Raw genomic sequence first — 23928 nt, 5'->3', positions numbered from 1 at the left:
TTGTGTAATTGCATCAACACTTAACACTGATTTCAGTCCCAGCCCACTCTGGCTTCACTAAATCCTCACTAAGACCCTTCAACACAGTACCATTTGTGCCTCTAGATGTTACAGGTGGGGAGACAGGCCCAGAGAGGTTAAGTGACTTGCCCACGATCACACAGCTCAACAGTATCAGACCAGGGATAGAAACCCAGGCCTCCCGGCTGGAGCCCTAACCTCTGCATCTCCTGCCTCACGGCAGCCACAGCCCTCTTAACAGAGATCAGTCGGTTCACGTCACGCCTGTCAACAGCGCTCCAGTGGCTCCTGGGATAAACTCCAGACTCCTCACTGTGGCCCACGTGACACAGCATGACCTGCCCACCTTCCCAATCCCATCTCCTCCCGCTCCCCCCTCAGACACTCTGTTGCTCACTGTTTCTGGCACACACCGAGCTCATTCCTGCCTCAGGGCCTTTGTCCTTGCTGTTCCCTCCGCCTAGAATGCTCTTCCAGGAAGATCTTTGCGTGCTCAGCACCTCCTCCACATTCAGGTCTCAAGTGTCACCTCCTCAGAGAGGTCTGCCCGACCGCCCAGACCGAACGCCCCTCACAGACCAGCCCCCAGACTTTCCTAAGTCACTGGTGTTATTTCCACCCCAGCTCCCGGCACTGAGAGCTCTGTCCTTCTGAACTGTCTGTTCCGCCCACACCTGCCGGGGCCTGGCCTCCAGGCAGCGGCCTGTCTCTCCTGCTCCCAGGCCCCCGGCCCCTGGCTGGGCCTGCGGGCGCCGGGTCTCCATGTGCGGGGAGGAGGGCTGGGCTGTGTGAGTGTGCACGTGTGCCCGCGTGATCAGGTGTGTGTACGCCACGGGCCAGGAGGCCTCTCTGCCCCAGCCCGCTTCCGCCTCTGCAGTGCTGGCCTCACGGTCCCTGGAGCCGGCCGAGGACCCCGTGCAGACGCGGTTGCACCGCCTCCTCAGCCCCGATTTCTACGGCTACCAGCATGCCCCCTGGAAGATCTTCCTGCGCAAAGAGGTGTTGGAGCCCGGCTGGGGCTGGATGGGGGCAGAGGGGCCCGAGGCGGGCGGGAGACCGGGTCAGGGCGGAGCTGAGCCAGGGTCAGGGTCAGAGCACGGCTGGTGCAGAGCGAGTGGGGCTGCAGCGGGGGAGGGGCCTCCAGAAGGTCCTCACGGAAACGCTGCTCCCACAGGTGTTCTACCCCAAGGACAGCTACAGCCACCCTGTGCAGCTGGACCTGCTGTTCCGCCAGGTGAGGGCCTCTCCTCCCTAAATGCCCCGTGTACTCAGCAGGGCAGGGGGTGCATAGCCTAGCCGTCTGCAAATCCTCCTCCTTGGATTTGGGGTCCTCGACTACAGTGAGGAGGGGAAGCTGTTCTGCCGAGGCCCCCACTGTAGACAGGGTCGAAGAGCCCACAGTCCCACCTAACCAGACTCACAGCAGGTCTGAGCTGCACGGGGCCTGGGGTCCAACCCAAGCCCCACCATACAGATGAGGAAACTAGGGCTTGGGGAGGGTGGAGGTGAGGAGAAGGGAGAGCATCCTCGGGAGTGGGATCTGATTTACACAGATGACCCCACTGTTGCGTAAAGGCACCCCTGCCACATTCCCAGTCGTCCTAAAACGGTCCAGCGTGGGCTCCCGGGTGGGGGAGTCCCACGGGCCGCCGGTGTCACACTCATCCCACAGATCCTGCACGACACGTTCTCCGAGGCCTGCCTGCGCATCTCTGCGGAGGAGAGGCTCCAGATGAAAGCCCTGTTTGGTACCGTGGGGGCCAGGGGGAGGGAAGGAGGTCGACGGGGCAGCCAGCTAGACACCCCACCCCCGCCAACCCTCCCCGCTCTGCTCTTGGCCTCTCCCACGGCCTGGCCGCAGGTCTGGGTTGGGCTCTGCCTGACCGGCTGTGGCCTTGGCTGTCCCTGTCTGTCTGTGGACATCAGTTTCCCAGTATGGACACTGGGAACACAACAGACTGACACCTCCTTGCTGAGGGTCAGCCTCCCCCCATGCCACGTGGGTCAGTCCCGACCCGACCTGTGTCCCTTAGCCCAGAACCAGCTGGACACGCAAAGGCCCTTGGTGACGGAGAGTGTGAAGCGGGCCGTGGTCAGCATTGCACGCGACAGCTGGGAGGTCTATTTCTCCCGCCTCTTCCCTGCCACGGTGCGAGCCCCCTGCCTGCCCCCTGCCCGCCCAGGGGCTCCAGGGATGAGGCCGGAAGAGCCTCACGTGCCACTCGTCCCCACCCCAGGGCAGCGTGGGCACCGGCGTGCAGATCCTAGCTGTGTCCCACACGGGCATCAAACTCCTGCGCATGGTCAAGGGCAGCCACGAGGCCGGTGGGCCGCTTCGGGTCCTGCGCACGTACAGGTGACTGGCGGATGGGCGGGAATGGGGCTGGCCGGGCGCTGGACGTGGGCCGGCACCAGCGCTTCCTCACCGGCTGGCTTCACGGCCGTTGACTGAGTGCAGTTGGCCCTCCATATCCGCAGGCTCCACATCCACAGATCCGACCAACCGCGGATGGAAAATATTCAGAAAAAAATTTCAGAAAGTTCCAAAAAAGCAAAGCTTGAATTTGCCACTCACCAGCAGCTATTCACATAACGTCTACATTGCTTTTGTGACTATTTACACAGCATTTACATTGAATTAGGTGTTAGGAGTAATCTGAAAAGAAAAAGAATAACCTGGAGGTGGTTTAAAGTATACGGGATGTGCATAGGTTATATGCAAGCATCAGGCCATTTTATAGGAGGGACTTGAGCATCCGTGGGCTTCGGTGCCCTCGAAGGGCCCTGGACCCAGTCCCCCTCGGATACCGAGGGGCGACTGTACCTACGATATGCACGGCTCTGCGCCAAAGCCCTTCAATCAGGGAAACAGGCTCATAGAGAGGTGTTGCTTGTCTCGGGTCCCACAGCCAAGGAGTGGGGAGCTGGGAGCCACGACCCCATCCCCATCTCCGGCCACGCTGCAGCCTGGCCCTCACAGAGCTCGCCGTGCAGCGGGGGCGACCGTGTGAACAGCCAGATGCAGACGCAGCTCGGAAGGGAAAGGGTGCTTCGGCGGCGTGAGACCTTCCTGAGTCCTCGGACTCCTCGCTCCTAGCAGCCCACTTGTCCTTTATACCAGAGCACGGCGCGGGGTGGGGGGTGGTGGTGGTGGGGAGCCTCGCTCACCGGTTAGGTGCAGGCTCCTTGCTTCAGGAGCTTGAGAGTTTGCTCAAGGACTGAAAGAGAGATTTGTGTGGGCAAAATCTGGGAGGTTGGATCACGAGGCAAAAAAATAAAAGGCACAACCTGGGGAGGGCTGGAAGGTTGTGGGTTCACAGGGTGTGGGCAACACAATAGAGCTGCAGACAGGAGGGGAGGGGAGGCCGGCAGGCGCAGAAGGAGCAGGACGGTGGGTGGAGGGCATCCCTCTAGCTGCGGGGTCCTGCCCTCATGCCACCTTCCCATCCTCCAGCTTTGCAGATATCCTGTTTGTGACCATCCCCTCCCAGAACATGCTGGAGTTCAACTTGGCCAGCGAGAAGGTCATTCTCTTCTCAGCCCGAGCTCACCAGGTCAAGACCCTGGTGGACGACTTCATCCTGGAGCTGAAGAAGGTCAGGGCCCTCCTACAGATGCCCCCAGCAGGGCTGAGGGCCCAGAACGGGGCTCATGCCTGGGAAGCATGGATGCGTGTGTGCGGCAGCAACTGTGTCCATAGGCTCTTGCACGGGCTGTGCCTTCCAGCCGGGATGCCCGTTCCCCTCTGCCTGCTCCTTCAAAGTCCTTTACTAATGCCTCTGGGCTCCATGGCAGCTGCAGTGCTCATCCTCCTGCAAGGACTGCATTGCTCGCCGCTGCCCACTGCGGCGGGAGCATCCGCCCCCATGCTCCCTCCAGGCCAGGCAGCCCCCAGGCCCGGCACCTGGCCTCAGTGGGGAGGCTTCGGGAGGGGTGGAGGGGGTGAGGCCTGGGCCAGTGCTCTGACGTCCTGTGTGAGGGGCAGGGGAGTGGCCCCTGGCCTCCGGGAGAAGGGGGATGGGACTGCAGCCCTCACCCAACCCCTGGCTGACCCAGGACTCGGACTACGTGGTCGCTGTGAGGAACTTCCTGCCTGAGGACCCAGCGCTGCTGGCCTTCCACAAGGGTGACATCATCCACCTGCAGCCCCTGGAGCCACCTCGGATGGGTCAGCGCCACGGGGAGGGGTGGGCACGGCGGGGGAGGCGGGGGCGGGGCAGGGCGCTTCCCAGCGGGTGCTGACATAGGTCCGGCCCTCAGGCTACAGTGCTGGCTGTGTGGTCGGCAAGAAGGTCGTGTACCTGGAGGAGCTGCGGCGTCGAGGTCCTGACTTCGGTAGGTACCCCGGGACCCCCGTTCAGCTGCCACAGCTGCCAGACCTAGACACCCCAAACAGCGGAGGCACGATTCTGGGTTCCGGGGTCCCAGAGGGTCTGGCCTGGCTGCAGCTCCTAAGGCGGCCATGCAGCCCAGGCCTCTGCCCACATATCTGGCTAAAGGGTCTCCGTGGACATTAGCGTTTCCATGTGTGTGGCCCGAGGGTCCACAAGCGCTGCATTGTGCTCTCTGCAGCTCCCGCTGAGGGGATGCCTTCCCTTCCCAGAGCTGTGTCCTCCTCTGTGAATGGCCCCGTGACACACCTCCCGCACAAGCTCTGTATCCCTGGGCCCCCCTGCTCCCCAGATGACACCCTCCCGCTGCTCAGAGCCCTTCCCGCCCCCTAGGTTGGCGATTTGGGACCATCCATGGGCGTGTGGGCCGCTTCCCTTCCGAGCTGGTGCAGCCTGCAGCTGCCCCCGACTTTCTGCAGCTGCCTGCAGAGCCGGGCCGGGGCCGCGCTGCCGCCGTGGCTGCTGCCGTGGCCTCCACTGCCGCGGCCCGGGAGGTGGGCCGCAGGAGGGAGGTGAGAGCTGCCCGGGGCTGGGCCGAAGGGCGGACACAGCAAGGGGGTCCGCCTGACTGTGGAGGGGGAGGGGAGGGGCTCAGCCAAGAGCAGGCCACCCTGGGGCCCGGCAGCCTGCTTGAGCCAGCAGTGAGCCAGCCAGACGTAGGACCTATTGGGATGTTACCAGAGATGGCTGGAGGCGTGGCCAGTGGGGTCGGGTGGGCGGGGGTCAGCGGAAGGGTTGTGACCAGGCCAATGGGGCAGGACCAGCCTGGGCCAGCCAGCAGGCGAAGTCCACCTGCGCTGGGGCGGGGCCAGGTGAGGGGGGCAGGTCCAGTCCTGTGGCACAGAGCTTGCCAGGGTGGAGAGAGAAAGCAATGAGGGGTAAGGGTCAGCCGGACCAGGCCACTGGGGAGGCAGTGGGCCCACATGAGAGGGTCTGGGCACAGTCAGCCGGGGGTGGCATTGGGCCCGCTCTGACTGGGCGGGGTGCGGCGGCTGGCCCTCTTGCAGGGTCCCCCAGTCAGGGCTGGCTCTGCGGACCGCGGGGAGGACGGCCTGGCTCTCCCACCGTACACGATGCTCGAGTTTGCCCAGAAGTATTTCCGAGACCCTCAGAGGAGACCCCAGTGAGTGGTGGCCCCACGCCGCATCCCCACCCCGGGGAGGGTCTCTCTGGGGCTTCTTGCAGCCGCCCAAGCGGGAGGCCCCAGTTCTGGGGGGGATGAGAAACCCTGAGGTGTGAGGCCCGCCTGCAGCCTCCACTTCCGGAGCCTTGCTGCCCGGTGGGCTGACACTGAGTCAAGCACACTCCAGGTGGGAAGCGGGTGTAGCCAAAGCTTGGAGACAAGACTGGTCAGTAGTGTCCGCTTCCTGTTGCAGGGACGGCCTCAGGCCGAAATCCAAGGAGGGTCGGGAATCCAGAACCTTGGAGGACATGCTTTGCTTCACCAAGGTGTCTAGCCCCAGGCCCCCTCCCAGGCCTGTGGGCCAAACAGCCTTGTCCCCAATGGGACCCAAGCACTCAGCACCCCGAGGGCCCGCGTTTCTCCCAGGGGCAGTGTCTTCCCTAGTGGCGTCCCGGCTGCCTTTTGGTGGTGTGGACCCTCCTGTTGTAAGAGGAGGCACCACGTGGCCCTCCCCCCTCCCCCTCCTGACCCAGTCCTCCCATCACAGACCCCGCCCCCATGACAGCCCTTCCCATCAAGACCCCGCCCCCTCCCGACCCAGCCCCTCCCATCAAGACCCTGGCCCCTGGTCACCCAGCCCCTCTCCCCACAGACCCCGCCCCCTCCGGATTCAGCCCCTCCCATCACAGACCCCGCCCCCATGACTCAGCCCCTCCCACCAAGACCCTGCCTCCTGGTGACCCAGCCCCTCTCCCCACAGACCCCGCTCCAGGACTCCCTCATTGAGCTCAGCGACAGCAGCCTCAACAAGATGGCCACAGACATGTTTCTAGGTGTGGGGGTGGGACTGCGGCCAGGGCTCTGGGCCAGGTGGGACCCCGCACTGTGACCCCTGCTCACCACCACCCCTTCCCTCAACTCAGATGTGGGGCCCCTGCAGAGAGGAGGAGCCTCCCCCTCCTCCTCTGGCCACAGCCTCCCGGGGAGGCGTCCAACCCCAGGGTCCCCAAGGGGGGCAGGCAGCTGGGGGTCTGGTGGCCCGAGTGGGACAGGTGTTTCCTCCAGCTGTGATGCGGTTCATGGGGGACGCCTCGCTGAAGGGTCAGAGTGAACTGGACGTGCTTTGCACCCTCCTGAAGGTCAGTCCCGCTGACTGCTGGTGCTCCCTTGCCTGCCCCGTGGCTCAGTTTCCCCATTTATCAACAGAGTAGCAGGACTTTGGGGAGGGAAGCTCTCATGTGGCCCAAAGAGGAATGCATCCCACTGGTGGGGAGGGGCCTGGGGAAGGGGCACCAGGCCCATCTCCAAGTGCCCACCCTGTTCCTGTGTGCTGGGCGTGTGACCTGTGACCTGGCCCGCCCTCCTACAGCTGTGCAGGGACCATGAGGTCTTGCGGGACGAGTGTTACTGCCAAGTTGTGAAGCAGATCACAGACAACACCAGCACCAAGCAGTGAGTGTCTTCCCCTCCCCCAGCGCATCCATGCTCCAGGAGGGGCCAGGTCAGCCTCCGGAGTCTCTCCCCCTGTCTCTCCCTCACTTCATAGACAGAGCGTGCTTGGTCTGGGACAAGCCCTTTCTTGTCTCTGAGCTTCAGTTACCTTATCTGGAAAATGTGGTGATAATGTGTGAGTCCAGGTTTTTGGTTGCAAGTGACAGAAACCCAATTAAATCTAGTTTAAGCAAAAGAGGGTTCAGGTAACTGAAAAGTCTGACGTAGGACCTCAGGCACAGCTGGACCCAAGTGTCATCAGGAAGCAGTCCTTCTCCGTAGCTTGGCCCTGCTTTCCTCTGTGTTGATATCATTCCCGAGCAACATATCCCATAGATTGGAGAGAAACATTTCCCAGCTCAGCAATCCCAGGGAAAGCAAGACTGACCCAATATTTGCAGCAAAAATTCCCAAATGCAGTCGTATTGGTCCCATGCCCATCCCTGAGCCAACCACAACGGCTGGACGATACAGAGCTCTGATTGGCTAGACCTGGGTCATGTGCCTGTCCCCAAACCAATCACCATAGCCAGAGGGAGGCTGAACTCTAACTGGCCAGACCTGGCTCCCACACCCATCCCTAAACCAGTCGCCGTGGCGGGGGGCGGGGGCTGCGGTGTTCTAGTTGGGCAGTCCTGGCTCTGATACCCATCTCCAAACCACAGGGACCGGGGAGGGGTGGGTGGTTTCCCAAAGGAAGCCCAAGTGCTGTCCCTAGACGCCGGAGGTCCCCACAATGAAACCCTCACACCAGGGCAGCACAAAGGTATGCTTCTATGTCCCGCACACGACCAGCACACAGTGGGGACCCAAAGCGTGTGCCACCCTCCCGTCCACTTGCTCGCATCCCCCAGGAATTTCAGAGCCACTCAGCACGTCCTCCTGCCCCTCCCTCCCAGCCTTACCTGCCACCAGCTCTGCACATGGTCCCCCGGCCCTCCCGTCACCCAGAGAGATGCCCCCGGGGAAGGCTTGTCTTTTGGCCGGGGGGCGGGGCGGGGGGGCTCGTCCTCTGCCTTCCCTACCTCCCACCTGGATTCTCAATAGAACACAGCTTCTGCACGGCTCTGGGCCCGCCGGCCCTGCTCTCACTGGGCAGGGAGGAGGAGCCTCCTCAGAAGATGAGCCGCCTGAGAGTGGGAGAGACTCCTGGCGTGGCACCGTAGTGCAGCGGCCGCCTGCAGCGTAGCCCCATGTGTGTCCTTGCAGGGACAGTTGCCAGCGAGGCTGGAGGCTGCTGTACATCGTGGCTGCCTACCGCAGCTGCTCCGAAGTCCTCCAGCCACACCTCGTTCGCTTCCTCCAAGACGTGGGCCGGACCCCAGGCCTGCCCTTCCAGGGTGAGGGGCCAGCGGGTGGGGAGTCAGGGCCAAGGGCTTGTCTGCGTGAGGACCGGCCGGGCAGCTGGCCGAAGGGCCTGGCCCTTCACAGGTGCCCGGGCAATGTTTACTAACATCAGTCCATCCCCAAACGTTTGTGGAGGTCCCGCAGGGGCAGATGCGATGGGTTGTCTGATCTAACGGGGGGGGGGGGGGGGGGGGCGGGGAGGATGGCGTATCAGGGAAGGCTTCCCAGAGGAAGTGTTGCTCTGGGTCGTGAGCACATGGGAGGGATCTCTAGGTAGGCTGAGTAGCAGGGGTGAAGGCCCGGAGAGGAGGATGTGTGGCATGTGGGAGTGGAGGCGGAGGAGGCGGCAGGGCCCTGTTTCTCTGGTCTTTGGGGATCAACAGGGGTCTTGAGAGGGTTCAGGCAGGGGCGCCAAGGCTGGTGGCAGGGTCTTGGCCTTTTCCCCTTGGATTTTGGAGGAAAGGGGCCACTCCTCAGCCTCAGCCCCAGCCTAGCTTCCAGAGCAACCCCTGGGTCCCCCTAAGAGAGAGGCCGGGGCCCCTGTGGTTACCACGGCGGCCGTGAAGGAGACGGGGACCTCACTCTCTTTGTTTCTGAAGACTCCTCTTTGACTCAGGCAGCAGACTTCCCTGGACTCAGAGGTGAAGAGACTCAGCTCCAGGGAAGGTGGCAGAGTGTGCCCAGCCCTCTTGACCCCTCCCCAGAGCAGGGCGAGGGCACTGCTTAGCCCAGAGAGATGGGGAGACAGATGGTGGGGGCCCCTGCACTGGGATGCTGCACACAGCTGCGTCATCTTAGCCACACACGGCCTGCGGGGGACAAGCCCCGAGTCACCAGCTGTCTGCGGGGCTCATGGATACGCAAGGCGTGCGGGCCTCCGCTGCGTGGGATGGGGTTCAGATCCAGCTCTTACACTCTGGCTCTTGACCTTGGGTAAATCACTGCCCTCTCAACTGTCTCCTCAGCCGCTGAAGGGAGAGCAGACACACGGCCCCACCCTTCTACCCGCCCCCCCCTTGGACTCAGGGCTGGGGCCAGAGGAGCCCCTTTCTCCCCTGTCCACCCTGGGCCAGGCCCTGACTCCCGTTTCTGCAGGGATCGCCAAGGCCTGTGAGCAGAACCTGCAGAGAACGCTGCGCTTCGGTGGCCGTCTGGAGCTCCCCAGCAGCATGGAGCTTCGGGCCATGTTGGTGAGCACTGGGGCGTTGGGGTGAGTGAGACGGCCCGGCCCAGAGACCCCGTCACACGCACTCGCCGGCCCTGCCCGGTCCCTGTGGGGGACCCCCACGGAGGGGACAGCAGCTGGCCCAGAGCCCTGGCCCGGCCTTTCCCACTCCCCAATCTCCTCACCCCAGGCCGGCCGCAGTTCCAGGAGGCAGCTCTTTCTTCTCCCCGGAGGCCTCGAGCGCCATCTCAAGATCAAGACGTGCACCGTAAGTGACGGGATGTCTCCGTCGGGCAGGGACCCCAGCCTCCAGGGTGGGCCCCCGAGGGTGCTGAGCCCCCCAGCCTCCCCCACTCGGCAGGATTTCTCTCTCAGAGGAGCAGCCTGAGCCTGGGGGAGGTGGGACCTCCAGCTCAGGATCAAACTGCAAATAAGAGACAGGCCAACTCGGAACCCGAGTCTCTCAGACTCCAAAAGCTGTGCCCTTTCCTGCATGCGGCCGGCTCCCAGGGACCTCGGGGATCCTCGCCTCTGCGCAGGGGGTCTGGGTGGCCTTGGGGGCAGAGGTCGCCAGGCCAGTGCAGCCTCACGCTTCCCTCGCCGCAGGTGGCCCTGGACGTGGTGGAGGAGATCTGTGCTGAGATGGCTCTGACCCGCCCCGAGGCCTTTGATGAGTACGTCATCTTTGTTGTCACCAACCGAGGTGAGTGGCCAGAGGCCAGAGGGTGCGGCATGCTGGGCCCACGCCCACCACCCCCACTGTAAGGCCCAGGTCAGATGCCACTTCCTCCAGGAAGCTCCTAGGCCCAGGTAGAGGGACCTCTCTGCCCCGAGCCCCCACAGCCCCACGTCTGCCCCTCTCTGCGCCGTTCTGTGTGACCTTGCCTGGCCCGTCAGATCGCGAGTTCCTGGAAGACAGGGCTCCCCTGATGCCTCCCTCTGCCCCTCGGGCCACTCAGTGGGCCCTGCCCTCAGGGAAGATGAGACTTGATAGGATGCGACTCCTGGACCCACAAGTGCAAGTACTTTCACCTGTCTCTTAACGCCTTAATAGTGGCCGTAAGGGCCCCCACCCTTGGTCTCACCTGGCCCTTCTCAGTTCAGCTGAACCCCTTCCCCCTGCAGCCCACCTGCTGTAGGCTGTGGCCTTGCTTCCTGCCACCAGCCTGTCAGTTCCATCCACCTCCAACCAGCTCTCCCGCTGCTGCCTCGGCTCCGAACCATGTATCCTCAGCCCTGCTTGCCCGGAGTCCAGCCAAGACACAGGGGGAGGGGAAGGCAGTAACAAAATGATCCCAAAAACTGAATTTATGGAGCAGAGGCTACGTCCCAGGCACTGCTGAGAGCATGTCATCCTATAAACTGCTTTAATCCCCACCACAACCATATGAAATGAGACGGTTATTGTTCCCATTTACAGATGGGAAAACTGAGGCCCAGGGAGACTGTATTAGTCTCCTGTTGCCGCCATAACAAATCAGCACATACTCATTGGGTTAAAACAACACAGGTTTATTATCATATGGTTTGAAGATCAGAAGTCCTGAAACCAGAGTGTCCTCAGGGCTAACTCCTTCTGGAGACTCTGGGAAAGAGTCTCTTTCCCGGCCTTTTCTGCTTCTAGAGGCGCCCACATTCCTTGCCTCACGGCCCCTTCCTTCATCTTCAAAGCCAGCAGCATAGCATCTTCCAATCTCTCCTTCTTTAAGGACCCTTGAGACTACACTGGGTTCACTTGGGTACCCACGATAATCTCCCCATCTCAAGATCCTTAATCACATTTCAAAGTCCCCTTTGCCGTGAAGGTACATATGCACAGGTGGCGGGGAATAGAACGGGGACATCTTTGGGGTCAGGCTGTTATTCAGCCTGCTGCAGAGATTAAAGGACTTATCCAAGGTCACACAGTTGGGATTTGAACCCAGACTGTCTGGCCTCGAGAGTCTGGACTTTATCATCGTGCCACCCCGCCCCCCCTTTGGTAAAATTTTACCGAAGGTGTGGGATGGAAACAGAAATGTCAGTTCAGGAAATGAAAACTTAAGCCTCTCGTACAGGCTGATACCCGCTCAGTGCCAGACCCCACCGTCCTCCCCACCCGCCCCAGGAGACCGGCAGGGGGTTCTCCCCTGAAGGAGCTCCGCAGAAAGGCATCCACTGGCCCTCCTGACCTGAGGCCTCGTGTGCCCCTCCTTGTCCCCAGCCCTCCTCTGGAAAGGGGCTAGGCTTTCTCGGAGCACCACACAGGGCACTTCCCTAGACCTAGGCGGGCTGTAGCTTGCGGTTACAACTTGCACAAACACAGGCACCCTGTCCCATAAACGTGCTCTCCTTTACTGAGGATGCTGTGTCCCAGAGCGGGGAGGGGGCTTGCCACTCGTACCCCAGCCAGCTGCCCCCGGCTCCCCACAGGCCAGCACGTGTGCCCGCTCAGCCGCCGCGCCTACATCCTGGACGTGGCCTCGGAGATGGAGCAGGTGGATGGTGGCTACACGCTGTGGTTCCGGCGCGTGCTCTGGGATCAGCCGCTCAAGTTCGAGAATGAGCTCTACGTGACCATGCACTACAACCAGGTCAGCGCGGGCCGCTCTGAGGCTCTGGAACTTTCCAGGCTCCCCCGGGCCTTGGCGTTTGAGGCCTTCATGATTCGGGCCCCGAGGCGTCTGCTCCCTGCGGGCTCTGCTTTTCTGAGTCTCCGGCGAGGCCGCCCCAATGGCACTGCTTCAGGAGGCCTCTCCGTCCTCCTTCCTCTGGCCCTCCTCCCGCGCTGTGCACTTGGCCTGTCCCTCGCTGAAAGGCTTTGCCTGGCCTTGTCATTTTCGTGGTGCTGCCCCTCCCCTTTGAGACTTGGTCGTCTAAGTCAGGGTCGTGGGGTTAACAAAGCCTGGTTCTTCCTCTTGTGCCGACACTTGCGGATGTGCTTGGACAGAGAGCGCGTGCTTCTCTGGAGCTGGTGCCGCAGCTGCAACCGTTCCGAGTCCAAATCCGGCCACTGGGCTCTTGTGCCTGAGGGTCAGCCAGCGGCAGCCAGAGGACTTGTGGAAATGGGACCCCAGGTCCTGCATGCTGCAGGCGGGTGCCAGTGCTTCCCGGGGTCCTGTGGCTTCCCGGCCACAGCCCTCCCAGCTCACCGTCATGTGTCCCTCCTCCCAGAAGCCCAGGGAAGTGACAGGCCACCCTCCCCCGGAAGTGAGTGGGGCTGGAACCACTCAGTGTCTGTGTCTGCGCCTCCCCAGTTGCCTGCCCAGTGCCTGGCCGCCCGCGGACCCTCACCTGCCTCACCCCGTCCCCCGCAGGTGCTGCCCGACTACCTGAAGGGCCTGTTCAGCAGCATACCGGCCGGCCAGCCCGGCGAGCAGCAGCTGCAGCAGGTGTCCAAGCTGGCCGCACTGCAGCACCGAGCCAGGGACCACTTCTACCTGCCCAGCACGTGAGCACCCACCCAGCCCAGCCCGTCCAGCTGGGCCCCCACCTCCGGGCATGCCAGGTCACTTCCAGCTGGTAGTAATAGCTCAGAGCAAACGGAGTGACAAAAAGCTTTCGGGACACACACCCTGTGGTCCAGGAAATACACATGGCCCCGCAGAAAGATCTGGCCATGGAAACATTCACCGTGGTGTCACCTACAATCTCCGACGACAGGGAATTCCTTAAAAAACTTGTAGAGGGATTTCCCTCGTGGTGCAGTGGTTAAGAATCCGCCTGCCACTGCAGGGGTCACGGGTTTAAGCCCTGGTCCGGGAAGATCCCACATGCCACGGAGCAGCTAAGCCTGTGCGTCACAACTGCTGAGCCTGCACTCCAGAGCCCGCGAGCCACAACTACTGAGCCCGTGTGCCACAACTACTGAAGCCCACGCGCCTAGAGGCCCTGCTCCACAACAAGAGAAGCCACCGCAATGAGAAGCCCGCGCACCACAACCAAGAGTAGCCTCCACTCGCTGCGACTAGAGAAAGCCCGTGCACAGCAACGAAGACCCAACACAGCCATTAATTAATTAAAAAAATAAAATTAAAAAAATAAAAGATCCCACATGGCACAACTAAGACCCACTGCAGCCTAAATAATAAATAAATATTAAAAGACAAATTGTGGGGCATCAGGCAGCCTTTAAACTGATGTTTTCGAAGAGGCGAGACATCAGTCATCCCAGGCTCTCCATCTTCGGGCCTTTTTACTCTTTTTTTTTTTTTTTTTAACAAAATAATTAATTAATTAATTTATGGCCACATTGGGTTTTTTTAAAAAATCTGGCTCCTTAATTAATTTTATTTATTTATTTATTTTTGTCTGTGTTGGGTCTTAGTTTCTGCGTGAGGGCTTTCTCTAGTTGTGGGAAGCGGGGGCCACTCTTCATCGCAGTGCATGGGCCTCTCACTATGCGGCCTCTCTTGTTGCGGAGCACAGGCTCCAGATGCGCAGGCTCAGTAGTTGTGGCTCACGGGCCTAGTTGCTCTGCGGCATGTGGGATCTTCCCAGACCAGGGCTCGAACCTGTGTCCGTTGCATTAGCAGGCAGATTCTCAACCACTGCGCCACCAGGGAAGCCCTATTGGGTCTTTTGTTGCTGCGCACGGGCTTTCTCTAGTTGCGGCGAGCAGGGGCTACTCTTCGTTGCGGTGCCTGGGCTTCTCATTGCGGTGGCTTCTCTTATTGCAGAGCGTGGGCTCTAGGTGCACAGGCTCAGTAGTTGTGGCACACGGGCTTAGTTGCTCTGCGGCATGTGGGATCTTCCTGGACCAGGGCTTGAACCCGTGTCCCCTGCATTGGCAGGTGGATTCTTAACCACTGCACCACCAGGGAAGTCCCCTACTCTCTTAAAAATAAGACCCCAAAGGGCTTTTGTTTCTGTGCGTTGTATCTATTCATATATTTACACTATTCAAAATTAAAACTGAGAGACGATTTAAAATATTGACTTAGTAAGTAATTAAAAATAAGGACACCCCGTGTTAATATAAAGGCGTATATGTGATAATTATAATACAAATAGTGGAAGGTAACATTACACATTAATGTAAATAAGTTATGAAAACACAAGTGTATTTTCCCAAAAACTCCAGTGAGAAGAGCGGCACTGTTTGACACTCTGCAAATCTCTGTACCATTTGGCGTGACAGACGGCAGCTGGATGCCTGTCTCTGCCTCTTTGTCAGTCTGTTGTGATCTCACGTGTCACATAGCCTCTGGCGGACTCCACCGTGCACTTGTGAGGGAACGAGGGGGGAGAGCAGATGACCACTCAGGTTCTTAAGGGAGTCGCATTGCCCTCTCAGACCCTCGGCCACACTATGAGAGCCCCTGGTGTGAACCAGCGTAGGGAAGGCAGTGGAGTGTGGACAGAGGATGTCCCGGTGCCCAGCACACTGTAAGGGCTCAGCACCCAACTCTCTTTCTGTGCTGTCATTTTAAGGGGAAAGTGCAGGAAGCACAGAAAGTTATCATCCCAGCCCTGGAGAAAGACAGTTGTGGCCTTCCTACTCTTTGCAAGACACTCTGAACACATTGTCTCAGCTAATCTCCCCAACCGCACTTTTTAATTTTTTAAATAAATAAATTTATTTATTTATTTATTTCATTTTTGGCTGCATTGGGTCTTTGTTGCTGCGCGCGGGCTTTCTCTGGTTGCGGCGAGCGGGGGCTACTCTTCGTTGCGGTGCGCGGGCTTCTCATTGCGGTGGCTTCTCTTGTTGCGGAGCACGGGCTCTAGGCACACGGGCTTCAGTAGTTGTAGCACGCAGGCTCAGTAGTTGTGGTGCACGGGCTTAGTTGCTCCGCGGCACATGGGATCTTCCTGGAGCAGGGCTCGAACCCGTGTCCCTTGCATTGGCAGGCGTAGTCTTAACCACTGCGCCACCAGGGAAGTCCCCAACCACACTTTCTTTACCCCTTTTACAGATGAGGAAACCGAGGCCCAGAGAGGGGATATGGCTTCCCCAGCTAATAGGTGGTAGGACCAGGATCCAGACCTGGGGAGACTGGGTCAGATGCCAGGCTCTTACCCAGCAGAGCAGAGAGGAAAGATATTGCCTGGAGGGTCTTTTGAGGGCTTCCCCTGACGTTCCCCCTTCCCCAGTGTGCAGCCCATGGCAGCCGGGACCGGTATTTGTTGGTATTTTTCAGATGTCCTGAGACACAGGGCTGCCCCAGGGGATCCAGCATGTGTCAGGGGGAGGCCTGGCCTGGTGGGCCCAGTGCTCTGTGCCCTCCGTCTCTGACCAGCCACTGGTGGTTGCTCTGCTGCCCTGATACTTCCCTCAGCGTGTGCTTCTCACCCCTTTGGCCTGGGCTTCTCCCTGGGGCGGGGGCTACAAAGGACGAACGCACCTTGGGTTCAAGCCTCGGCCCAGACCGGTCACTGTGTGACCTTGGACTGGCTGGTAAAGTTCTCAGAGTCTCTGTTCCCTCCTCTGCAAACGGGGAGCCTAGTGGTACTGGCCAGCGGTTATTGAGCACCTGCTGTGTGCCCAGGCACTGAGTCAGCCTCACTCCGCAGTGAGTGGGGGTCCAGGAGGTTTAGCGTAAAGCCTGGCGGCACTCAGAGCGGCCTTTCCCTGCACGCCAGGCGCGAGGCCCAGGAGTACATCCCGGCCCAGCTCTACCGTACTGTGGCCGCCTCGGCGTGGCCCAGCCTGCTCGGCCAGCACCGGCAGCAGATGCAGGCGCTCAGCCCCCACCAGGCTCGCGCCCAGTTTCTGGGTGAGAAGGAGTCCGGGCTGGGGAGGGAACCGTGGGGGCCTGGTTGAGGAGGGCGGGGTGGGGGCACCTTTGCCTCTGTACAGAGGCATTTTTGGTGCCAGCTTTCGGAAGTCCTCGCCGGGGCCCCACCTAGGCTGGGGACCCCGGCAGGGAAGGAGGGGGGCCTGAGGCCGGCAGCTGGACCGGCGGGAGGGGCCGCCCGAGCAGGTGGGGGGCGGCACTGAGGCGCCTGCGTCACCTGCCCGCCCCTCCCCCGCCCCAGGCCTCCTCAGCGCCTCGCCCATGTTCGGCTCCTCCTTCTTCTTCGTCCAGAGCTGCAGCAACGGCGCGGTGCCCGCCCCCTGCATCCTTGCGGTCAACCAGAATGGCCTTAACTTCCTCAGCACCGAGACCCACGTGAGTGGCCTCAGCCCCGCCCCGCCCCTCCCCCAGGGGATGGGAAGCCCAGCTCCGCTGCTTACACCTGCGTGACCTTGGGCGAGGCTCCTTGCCTGTCCGAGCCTCACTGCCTCACCTGGGATGCAGGGCTGTTGTCAAGGTGAAAGGAGGTGAAACACAGGCCAACCCTCAAAGCCTGTGTTGGTCCGCTGGGGCTGACGGGGCGGGGCTGGCGGGGCTTCAGCAACGGAAATTGTTTTCCTGGTGGTTCTGGACGGTGGACATCTAAGATCAAGGTGCCCGCAGGGTTGGTTTCCTCTGAGGCCTCTCTCCTTGCTTGTAGATGGCCGTCCTGCCCGTTTCCTCACATGGCCCTTTCTCTGTGCACATCCCTGGGGTCTGTGTGTCCCAATTTCCTCTTCTCATAAGGACAGTGGTCCCGTGGGATGGGAGCCCACCCTAACCTTCTCTCTTCAAAGGTCTGTCTCCAGATTCTGAGGTGCTGGGTCAGGGCTTCAGCATATGGATTTGAGGGACACAATTCAGTCCAGGACAAAAAGGATCTGCTACCCCTATTCTTAGTTCTTCCCCCGGGAGTGGGCCCTGAGATGAGGGCTCCAGGGCACGTAGCTTACGTGGAAACACTGGAGCGAGGAAGTGAGACCGGGAGGAGGGTCGTACCCTGGGGGATGCACCTGGGGAGGAGCGTGTTAACAAGCAGGTTCCTGCTGTGGGGACTGGCGCTCGGTCCAGCGGGGAGCACGGCCCTCAGAGGATGCCCCCCATCGTGCGGGTCGGGGAGCTGGGTTGTCTGTCTGCTGTGGCCTGTTGTTCGTGATGGGGTGCTGACTCCCATCACTCTGGCTGTCCCCGTGTGGGAAGCTTTTGCTCCTGGGGCCGGAAAGAAAGCTCCAGACCAAGAGCGGCGGGTGTGAAGAAGCAGCCTCGATGTGAAGGCATTTCCTGCATCCCTAGATCGCAAGCATTTAGAGCAGTGCCTGGCACGCCGCACATGCGTGCAGCAGTATTTGTTGAAATAATTTCACAGGTGAGAAACTGAGGTCCAGAGAGGTAAAGTAGCTTGCTCCGGGTCACACAGCAAGTCACTGGGGAACTAGTACTCGAACCGAGCTGAGCTGTCACGCCACCTACGGATCTGACCTCCAGCGGTGGGGTAAGGCTGGGTGACTGTCGCACCCCCAAACCTGTCTGCCCCCATTTCCCCCAGGAGCTGATGGTGAAGTTTTCCCTGAAGGAGATCCAGTCGACGAGGACCCAGCGGCCCACGGCCAGCTCCAGCTACCCGTACGTGGAGATCGCACTGGGGGATGTGGCGACCCAGCGCACCATGCAGCTGCAGCTGGAGCAGGTGGGCCCCGCCTGGCAGCCCAGCTTGTCCCCCGGACCCCCACTCCCTCATTCCGCTCGCCAGGCTTTTCTCTGGGTCTGGCTCCGAGATGGGTCAGGTCCTAGCCGTGTCCCAGGGAACATCCAGCCCAGTGCAGGGGACAGAGCTAACCCAACACCTCACAGAACTGTGGGTCATGAGGGCGGTCTACCAGAGAAGCATCTTGATGGTGGGATCATGGGAAAGGGTGGGCCCAGGTTGTTTTTAGAATAGTGAGGAGTTTGATGGGGAATTGGGGAGACACAGCCAGGGAAGGCAGGTCTTAAGGGTCCTTGAATATAAAGCTAAGAATCTGGGGCTTCCTCCTGAGGGCACTCGGGAGCCATAGAAGGTTGGTGGGAGGGCAGGACCCAGGCAGTTGGAGGACGTTCACCTGGGCTGAGGCTCGGAGGATGGACTGTTGAGGTTGAGGGGTGGAGAGTGGGGTTCCCATGTGACAGGGAGGCCAAGGCCCAGCTGCCCTGGACCTTTCTCCTGTTTGCAGCAACTGTGGCGGCTCATTAAAAGCTGTGGCTGACCTCTAGGTCAGTCAAGTCCAAGTCTCGCAGTGCCCGGGGATGGGGCAGGACCAGAGTTCTCAGCCCACTGGAGAGAGGGGACTGAGGTCCAGAGCAGGGGTAGAATCGGGGCTGGGCCCACACGTCTGGGCCCACTGCACCCACTCAAGATGTGGGCCCAGGACCACTTCTCACGGCACGGCCTGCCTTGGTGGGGCTGCTATCCCAGGGCACGAGACAGGGGCTCCCACTGCCCCAGCCCTGCCTCTAAAGGAGGAGCCCCCCGCCCCGGGATCAGTGTGCTTCCCACTGCTCCCCAGTCCTGCTCCTACTGAGGTCACCCCCACCCTGGCCTTATCTGTGGCTCAGCCTGCTTCCCAGAACCCCCAGTCTGAGCTCCCACCACAGCAAACCCAGCTCCTCGGGCCTGCCCGTCCGTTGCCCCTTGGGCCCCTTTTCTGGAGAGCCCTCCCCTGGACGACTTCTAACTGGTGCTGAGCCCGGTCCCCCCTCCCCAACCCCGGCACCCCTCTGACCATGAGGCGTCCAAAGCCAGCTCTGCTGAGACAGCCCCCTATTTCTCTCTCCTGCCCCGACCCCGTCAACATTGCCCTTGGAGACCAGCAGGCCTCTGCCCTCACCTCTCACCCTTGCAGGCCCTTGGGCCCCCAACCCAGCAGCCCTTCCCATCCCTGCCCCCTCCTCTGATTACCTCCGTGGCCTCCGCTCTCATCCCTCCCCTCTGCTGACCTGCCCCCCTCCCCACCCCAGACCCACTGCACTCACTGTCCCCTCTACCTGGGACACGCTTGCCTGCATCACGGGGCTCCCTCCCTCCCTTTGTTCGGGTTTCAGCACAAACATCACCTCCTTCTAGAAGCCTACCCTGACCCTCCTCCCCGATAGTTCACTCTTTCCGCCTCAGCAGCCCTCACATGGCTTGGAAGTCCCTTAGTTATTTGTTCCCAGATTGTCTGTCTCCCCACTAGAATGTCAGCCCTGAGAGGGCGGGGCAGGGCAGGGCTGTGTCCAGCTTGTCCCCACGGTGTCCCTAGCACAGCCCGGCTGTAGTGGGTGCTCAGGAAGTGAGTGGGTGGAGGAGGAGGCCTCTCCGGCTTCTCCGCTTGCTCCCGGTACCCTCCCCACCCGCGACCTCTTTGCGTTGCCACCTCTGCTCTGCCTCTGTCATGCATGTGTAGAGGACACATTTATTAATTAATCATTCATTCTTTCAATGTATAACCAGTGAGCATCTCTACGCAGCAGGTTCTGCACTTAGCTGCAGAGATACTGAGCAGACCCTCCAGCCCTGGCCCCCACAGAGCCCCAGGTCTCAGGGGTGTGACAGATATCAAAGCCTCTCTAATAAACCGTGATCAGTGCGGGGAGGGTGTACCCGTGCTATCCAGGAGGTAATCAGCTTCCAGGAGCAGGTGATGTCTGAGTGCAGCAGTGATCCCGCCTACCTCTGACAGGCTGTGTGAGGGCATCTGGAAGCAGCCCAGCTTCTTATTGAGCCCCAGTTTCCACACCTGCCAAGTGGGGCAGCATTCCCAGTGAGGCCTGGAGTGCTGCAGCATGTGGGTGGGAGGATGGCAGGTGGAGAGGAGCCCACTCTGATCTCATTAGCCGAGGTGGCCCCCAGGGTGTGGCCTTGGGTTCAAGTCCCACCATCCCCAGCTGTGAGGTCTGGGGCAACTGGCTTCAGGGCTCTGGCCTCAGTTTCCTCACCTGTGGAATGGGCTCTAAGAATGTCTGACTCATAGGGACACTGCAGGGACTGGGAGGGGTGGGACATGGGGGGCTCTTGGGACAGTGCCTGGTCCTCAGTTGCCACCCAGTAAGTGCTGTCCTCCTTATTTTTACCCTCCCTCTGGGCAGCTTCCCAGCCCCCAGGAAGCGCCTGGGGAGATTCCGGCACTGGCGGTGGTCTGAGAGACCAATTTTCCACAGTCCCCGCTGCCTGCCCCGCCCCCAGCAGGTGGGAGCCCTGAGGCTGGGTCACAGCTCATTCTAGGCTGTGGGCGCCAGGTGGTAACCACGGCAGCAGCACGTGGTTAGAAACCATTTATTGATGGGGCTAATAGGTGTCAAGTCTAGAGGATTCACGTGTAGTAAAATCTCATAGCATCCTCCCCATGGCTCCGAGAGCCAGGCCCTGGTAAGCCGAGCCCCCCGGGGTGAGACCACTGAGGCTCAGAGAGCTGCAGTAACTGGTTTCAGGTCACACAGGCCACATGCAGCAGAGCTGGCAGGTGCACTGCTCTCCTCCCGGCTCACCCCTTCCCACCTGCAGCCTGGCATTCCTCCCCCTAGCTGCTCGCGGGCCACCCAGGGCCCTGGGGGGGTGGGGATGAGGGTGGGGCCCACTAGTCCCGCCGGAGGCTGGCCTCCATCTCTCTCCCCTCTCCCGGCCACATCTCACCCCAGGTGAGAGCTGGGAAGTGTTGGGCCTCTCACCGTCTCTCCTGCAGGGCCTGGAGCTGTGTCGCGTGGTGGCCGTGCACGTGGAGAACCTGCTCAGTGCCCGTGAGAAGCGGCTCACGCTGCCCCCCAGCGAGATCACACTGCTCTGACCCAGCCCCCAGCCCCCAGCCGCCCTGTGCCAGGAGGCTTGCTGTGTGGTCCCAGGGGAGTTACTGGGCCAGAACCTTAGGGGAGACCAAGAGGCAGTACGTGGCATGGCGCAAGCCCCCAGGAACCTGAGAAGACTGATCCAGAGTTGGGATGGAGTTGCAGTGTGCAAACTTGGGTCAGATGGCAGGAGGGACTTCCAAAGACTGACTAGTGGGGCCTCCTGCCACCTACCACTGTGGCCCTGCCCCGACTCCCCCTGCGGCAGGGAAGCCCCACACCAGTAGCCTAGACCAACTGAACCTGCGTTTGCTTTCCTTGGGGTCTGATGTTCAAATCTGCCCCATGTCCCTGCCCCGGCCCCTCACATGTCCCCCCGTCAGGTGCCCCTGCACTGCTGCTGAGCTTGGGTTCCTGACTCTTGGTCATTTCTGTGCAAATAAAGGTACGCCTGGCAGCCTGTTCTCCATGTGGTTGTTGAGTGACTGGAAAATGAGTCTGAGGGAGGAGCCAGGAGGTTCAAAAAATACTGATTAATTATAATTGCTATGAAATCATTTTATTCTGCATTATCGTGTTTATAAAATTACATTGGTAATGAAGCAAAGGGGGCAAAATGTTAATAAGTAGCCAATTTGGGTAAAGGTGTGTAGGAATTTTTTGTTCTGCTTTTGCGACCTCTGTAAGTTTGAAATTATGTTAAAATTATAAAGTTATATAAATTGCATTGAAAAAAAAAACAAACAGAGCCAGCTCTGTTTAGGGGAACCTGGGCCTCCAGCAGAGACATCTGTCCTTACCTCTCCCTGCGGGCCCCTGCCCCTCTACCCCACACTCCTTGGGTAGCCCTAACCCCAGGACCCCGTCACTGGGTGGGCCACACAATATTTGAGAATGGTATAGTAGAGGGAGAGAGATGTTTCATGTCAGCGGCTGGGGAGGGAGAAGGCTGGGAAAGGGCTTCCCAGGGAATGGGATGTTTGGGTTGGGTTTTGAACCATGAGTAGGAGTTTGCTATAGGAATAGATGGAGGGAAGGGGAATGAACATTCTAAACAGAGAAAACAGTGTTTGTTCCCTACTCTTTCCCCCAAAGCCTAGGACAATGCCTAACGCAGAGTAGGTGCTTAAAAAATACTTGTCGCATGAATGGAAGAATAAATGAATGAATGTTGATGGGAAGTGCTAGTGCTTTGGGGAACTTGTCGGGGAGGGGAGGCTTGGGAGAGGAGGGCTGGATAGGTGTGTGGGGGCATAATTGGCTGGAGCCAAGGTGTCCGAGGAGGGGTTTACTTACTTATTCAGTACCTATTAAGCACCTACTGTGTACTAGGCAAATGCCAGGCACTGGGAGTTGCTCCCAGTTAGAGGCTCTGCCCAGGTGAGAGGACTTTCGGGTTTCAGAATGCAAGTGGGCCGTGTGAGTGAGGCCCCAGCTGAAGCGCATGGAACCGGGAGGAACCTCCTGGCCCAACCCTGGCCACGATGCAGACTCCTGAGCTGGATGGTGTCTGAGGTCTGAGTTTTGGGAGGTTTGTTACACAGCATTGGATAACTGAACAGCAGGACTTCGGGATTTCAGGACCTGGGCCTTAAGGCATAGGCTCATGTTTTAACAGCTGTTCTGGTGCCTCAGTGGTGGCACCAGCAGGTCGAGCCCTCGTCAGAGGTAACGATCCCCAGGAGGCAGAGTGGGAAGACTCGGGTGGCAGGAGAATCAGACCTTGCTGTGGCCCCCAGACCCAGAAAGACAGGAACTCCAGGTGGACGTGGGGAGAGCCAAAGCAGAGGGAACCAAGCCCCAGGGTGCCCGGCCTGGCATGGGGTGAGAACACAGGAGACACATCTGGGAGGCATGGTAGCGTGAGACAGTCACGTCCTGTCTTCGTGGGGAAACTGAGGCAGAGGTGAAGCAAGTAACCACTAACTGGCCTGGCCGAGAGTCAAAGGCAGGCAGGCAGGCTCCAGAGTCGAGCTGTCTCCCCCTGAGGCTCGGATGGGAGAGGGGAGGGCCCTGGCTGCAGAGCATGGGGAAGCCTCCGAGGGGGTGTCTGGGGGCCCTGGAGAGGTGACTCCCATGTTTGCCTGGTGAGCGGAGCACAGGGGTCTCTAGCAGGACTTTCTGATGAATGAGGTAGTGAGCTCCCTGCCACCAGGTGTGCGTGCAGAGTCCGATGCCCCCGGTTGGAGGGCCGTTGAGAGGTGGGCGCTGGGCTTCTGAAGGGCCTGAGCTCTCGTAGCCAAACTGCCAATATGCAGGCAACGGGGCCCTGCCCGGGCGTTCACATAGAATTGCCCAGGCAGGACTGGGGCCCAAGCCCAGCCGCCTGACCTTGGCTTTGCCCACTGGCCACCTTCTCACCACCTGCAGCTGCCTTCCTGCCGCCACCACCAGCGGTGCCCTCCAGGCTGGGTCAGGAAAGGGCAGGAGCCGATTCCCTACGGGTTTCACGCCTGCCCCGTTCCCCCTGCACCTGCTGCTGCTTGGAAGGGAGGGTCAGGGCCAGGGTCCCAGGTGTCCAGGCTTCCCCATACCACAGGCCCTGCTGGCCTGGACTTTCTGTGGCCCCATGACAGACCCCACTTCCCACCAGGGACCGGTAGTCCCCTAATTTAGGACGTGGAAACAGGCCCACACTAGAGGCCAGTGGTCCTCTCTGCTTAACGTACAGGATGCAGGACTTCATCTCATCTTCACACCCACCGCACATGGGAACGGATTTCATTCCCGTTTTACAGAGCTTGTCTGGGGTCCTACAGCCCGTCAGGAGGTCAAGGTCCAAACCCACGTCTGTTGGGTAGCAGGGTCTGGAGCTCAAGCTCCGACCAGCCGGGG

At 60.3% G+C, this 23928-nt stretch overlaps 1 protein-coding gene across 1 annotated transcript in view; it reads left to right on the top strand.

The window, feature by feature from the left end:
* MYO15A (myosin XVA) overlaps positions 1-21986 on the top strand; it is a 56538-nt gene extending 34552 nt beyond the window's left edge. The window contains exons 43-66 of the mRNA XM_060289934.1: positions 899-1020; positions 1196-1255; positions 1694-1769; positions 2055-2170; positions 2259-2377; positions 3476-3617; positions 4078-4189; positions 4282-4356; positions 4746-4924; positions 5420-5535; positions 5789-5861; positions 6296-6368; positions 6601-6674; positions 6905-6987; positions 8236-8366; positions 9469-9563; positions 9729-9806; positions 10145-10241; positions 11951-12111; positions 12835-12968; positions 16103-16236; positions 16499-16632; positions 17843-17983; positions 20994-21986. Of these exons, the coding sequence (XP_060145917.1) occupies positions 899-1020; positions 1196-1255; positions 1694-1769; positions 2055-2170; positions 2259-2377; positions 3476-3617; positions 4078-4189; positions 4282-4356; positions 4746-4924; positions 5420-5535; positions 5789-5861; positions 6296-6368; positions 6601-6674; positions 6905-6987; positions 8236-8366; positions 9469-9563; positions 9729-9806; positions 10145-10241; positions 11951-12111; positions 12835-12968; positions 16103-16236; positions 16499-16632; positions 17843-17983; positions 20994-21095 (2627 nt within the window). The 3' untranslated portion in view covers positions 21096-21986. The remainder of the gene's footprint in view (positions 1-898; positions 1021-1195; positions 1256-1693; positions 1770-2054; positions 2171-2258; positions 2378-3475; positions 3618-4077; positions 4190-4281; positions 4357-4745; positions 4925-5419; positions 5536-5788; positions 5862-6295; positions 6369-6600; positions 6675-6904; positions 6988-8235; positions 8367-9468; positions 9564-9728; positions 9807-10144; positions 10242-11950; positions 12112-12834; positions 12969-16102; positions 16237-16498; positions 16633-17842; positions 17984-20993) is intronic.
* The last annotated feature ends 1942 nt before the right edge of the window (positions 21987-23928 follow it).

The sequence above is a fragment of the Globicephala melas genome, chromosome 20 (assembly GCF_963455315.2).
Source record: "Globicephala melas chromosome 20, mGloMel1.2, whole genome shotgun sequence".
NCBI lineage: Eukaryota > Metazoa > Chordata > Mammalia > Artiodactyla > Delphinidae > Globicephala > Globicephala melas.
Note: the sequence above shows the minus strand (reverse complement) of the source record. Positions and strands in the feature narration are given on the sequence as shown.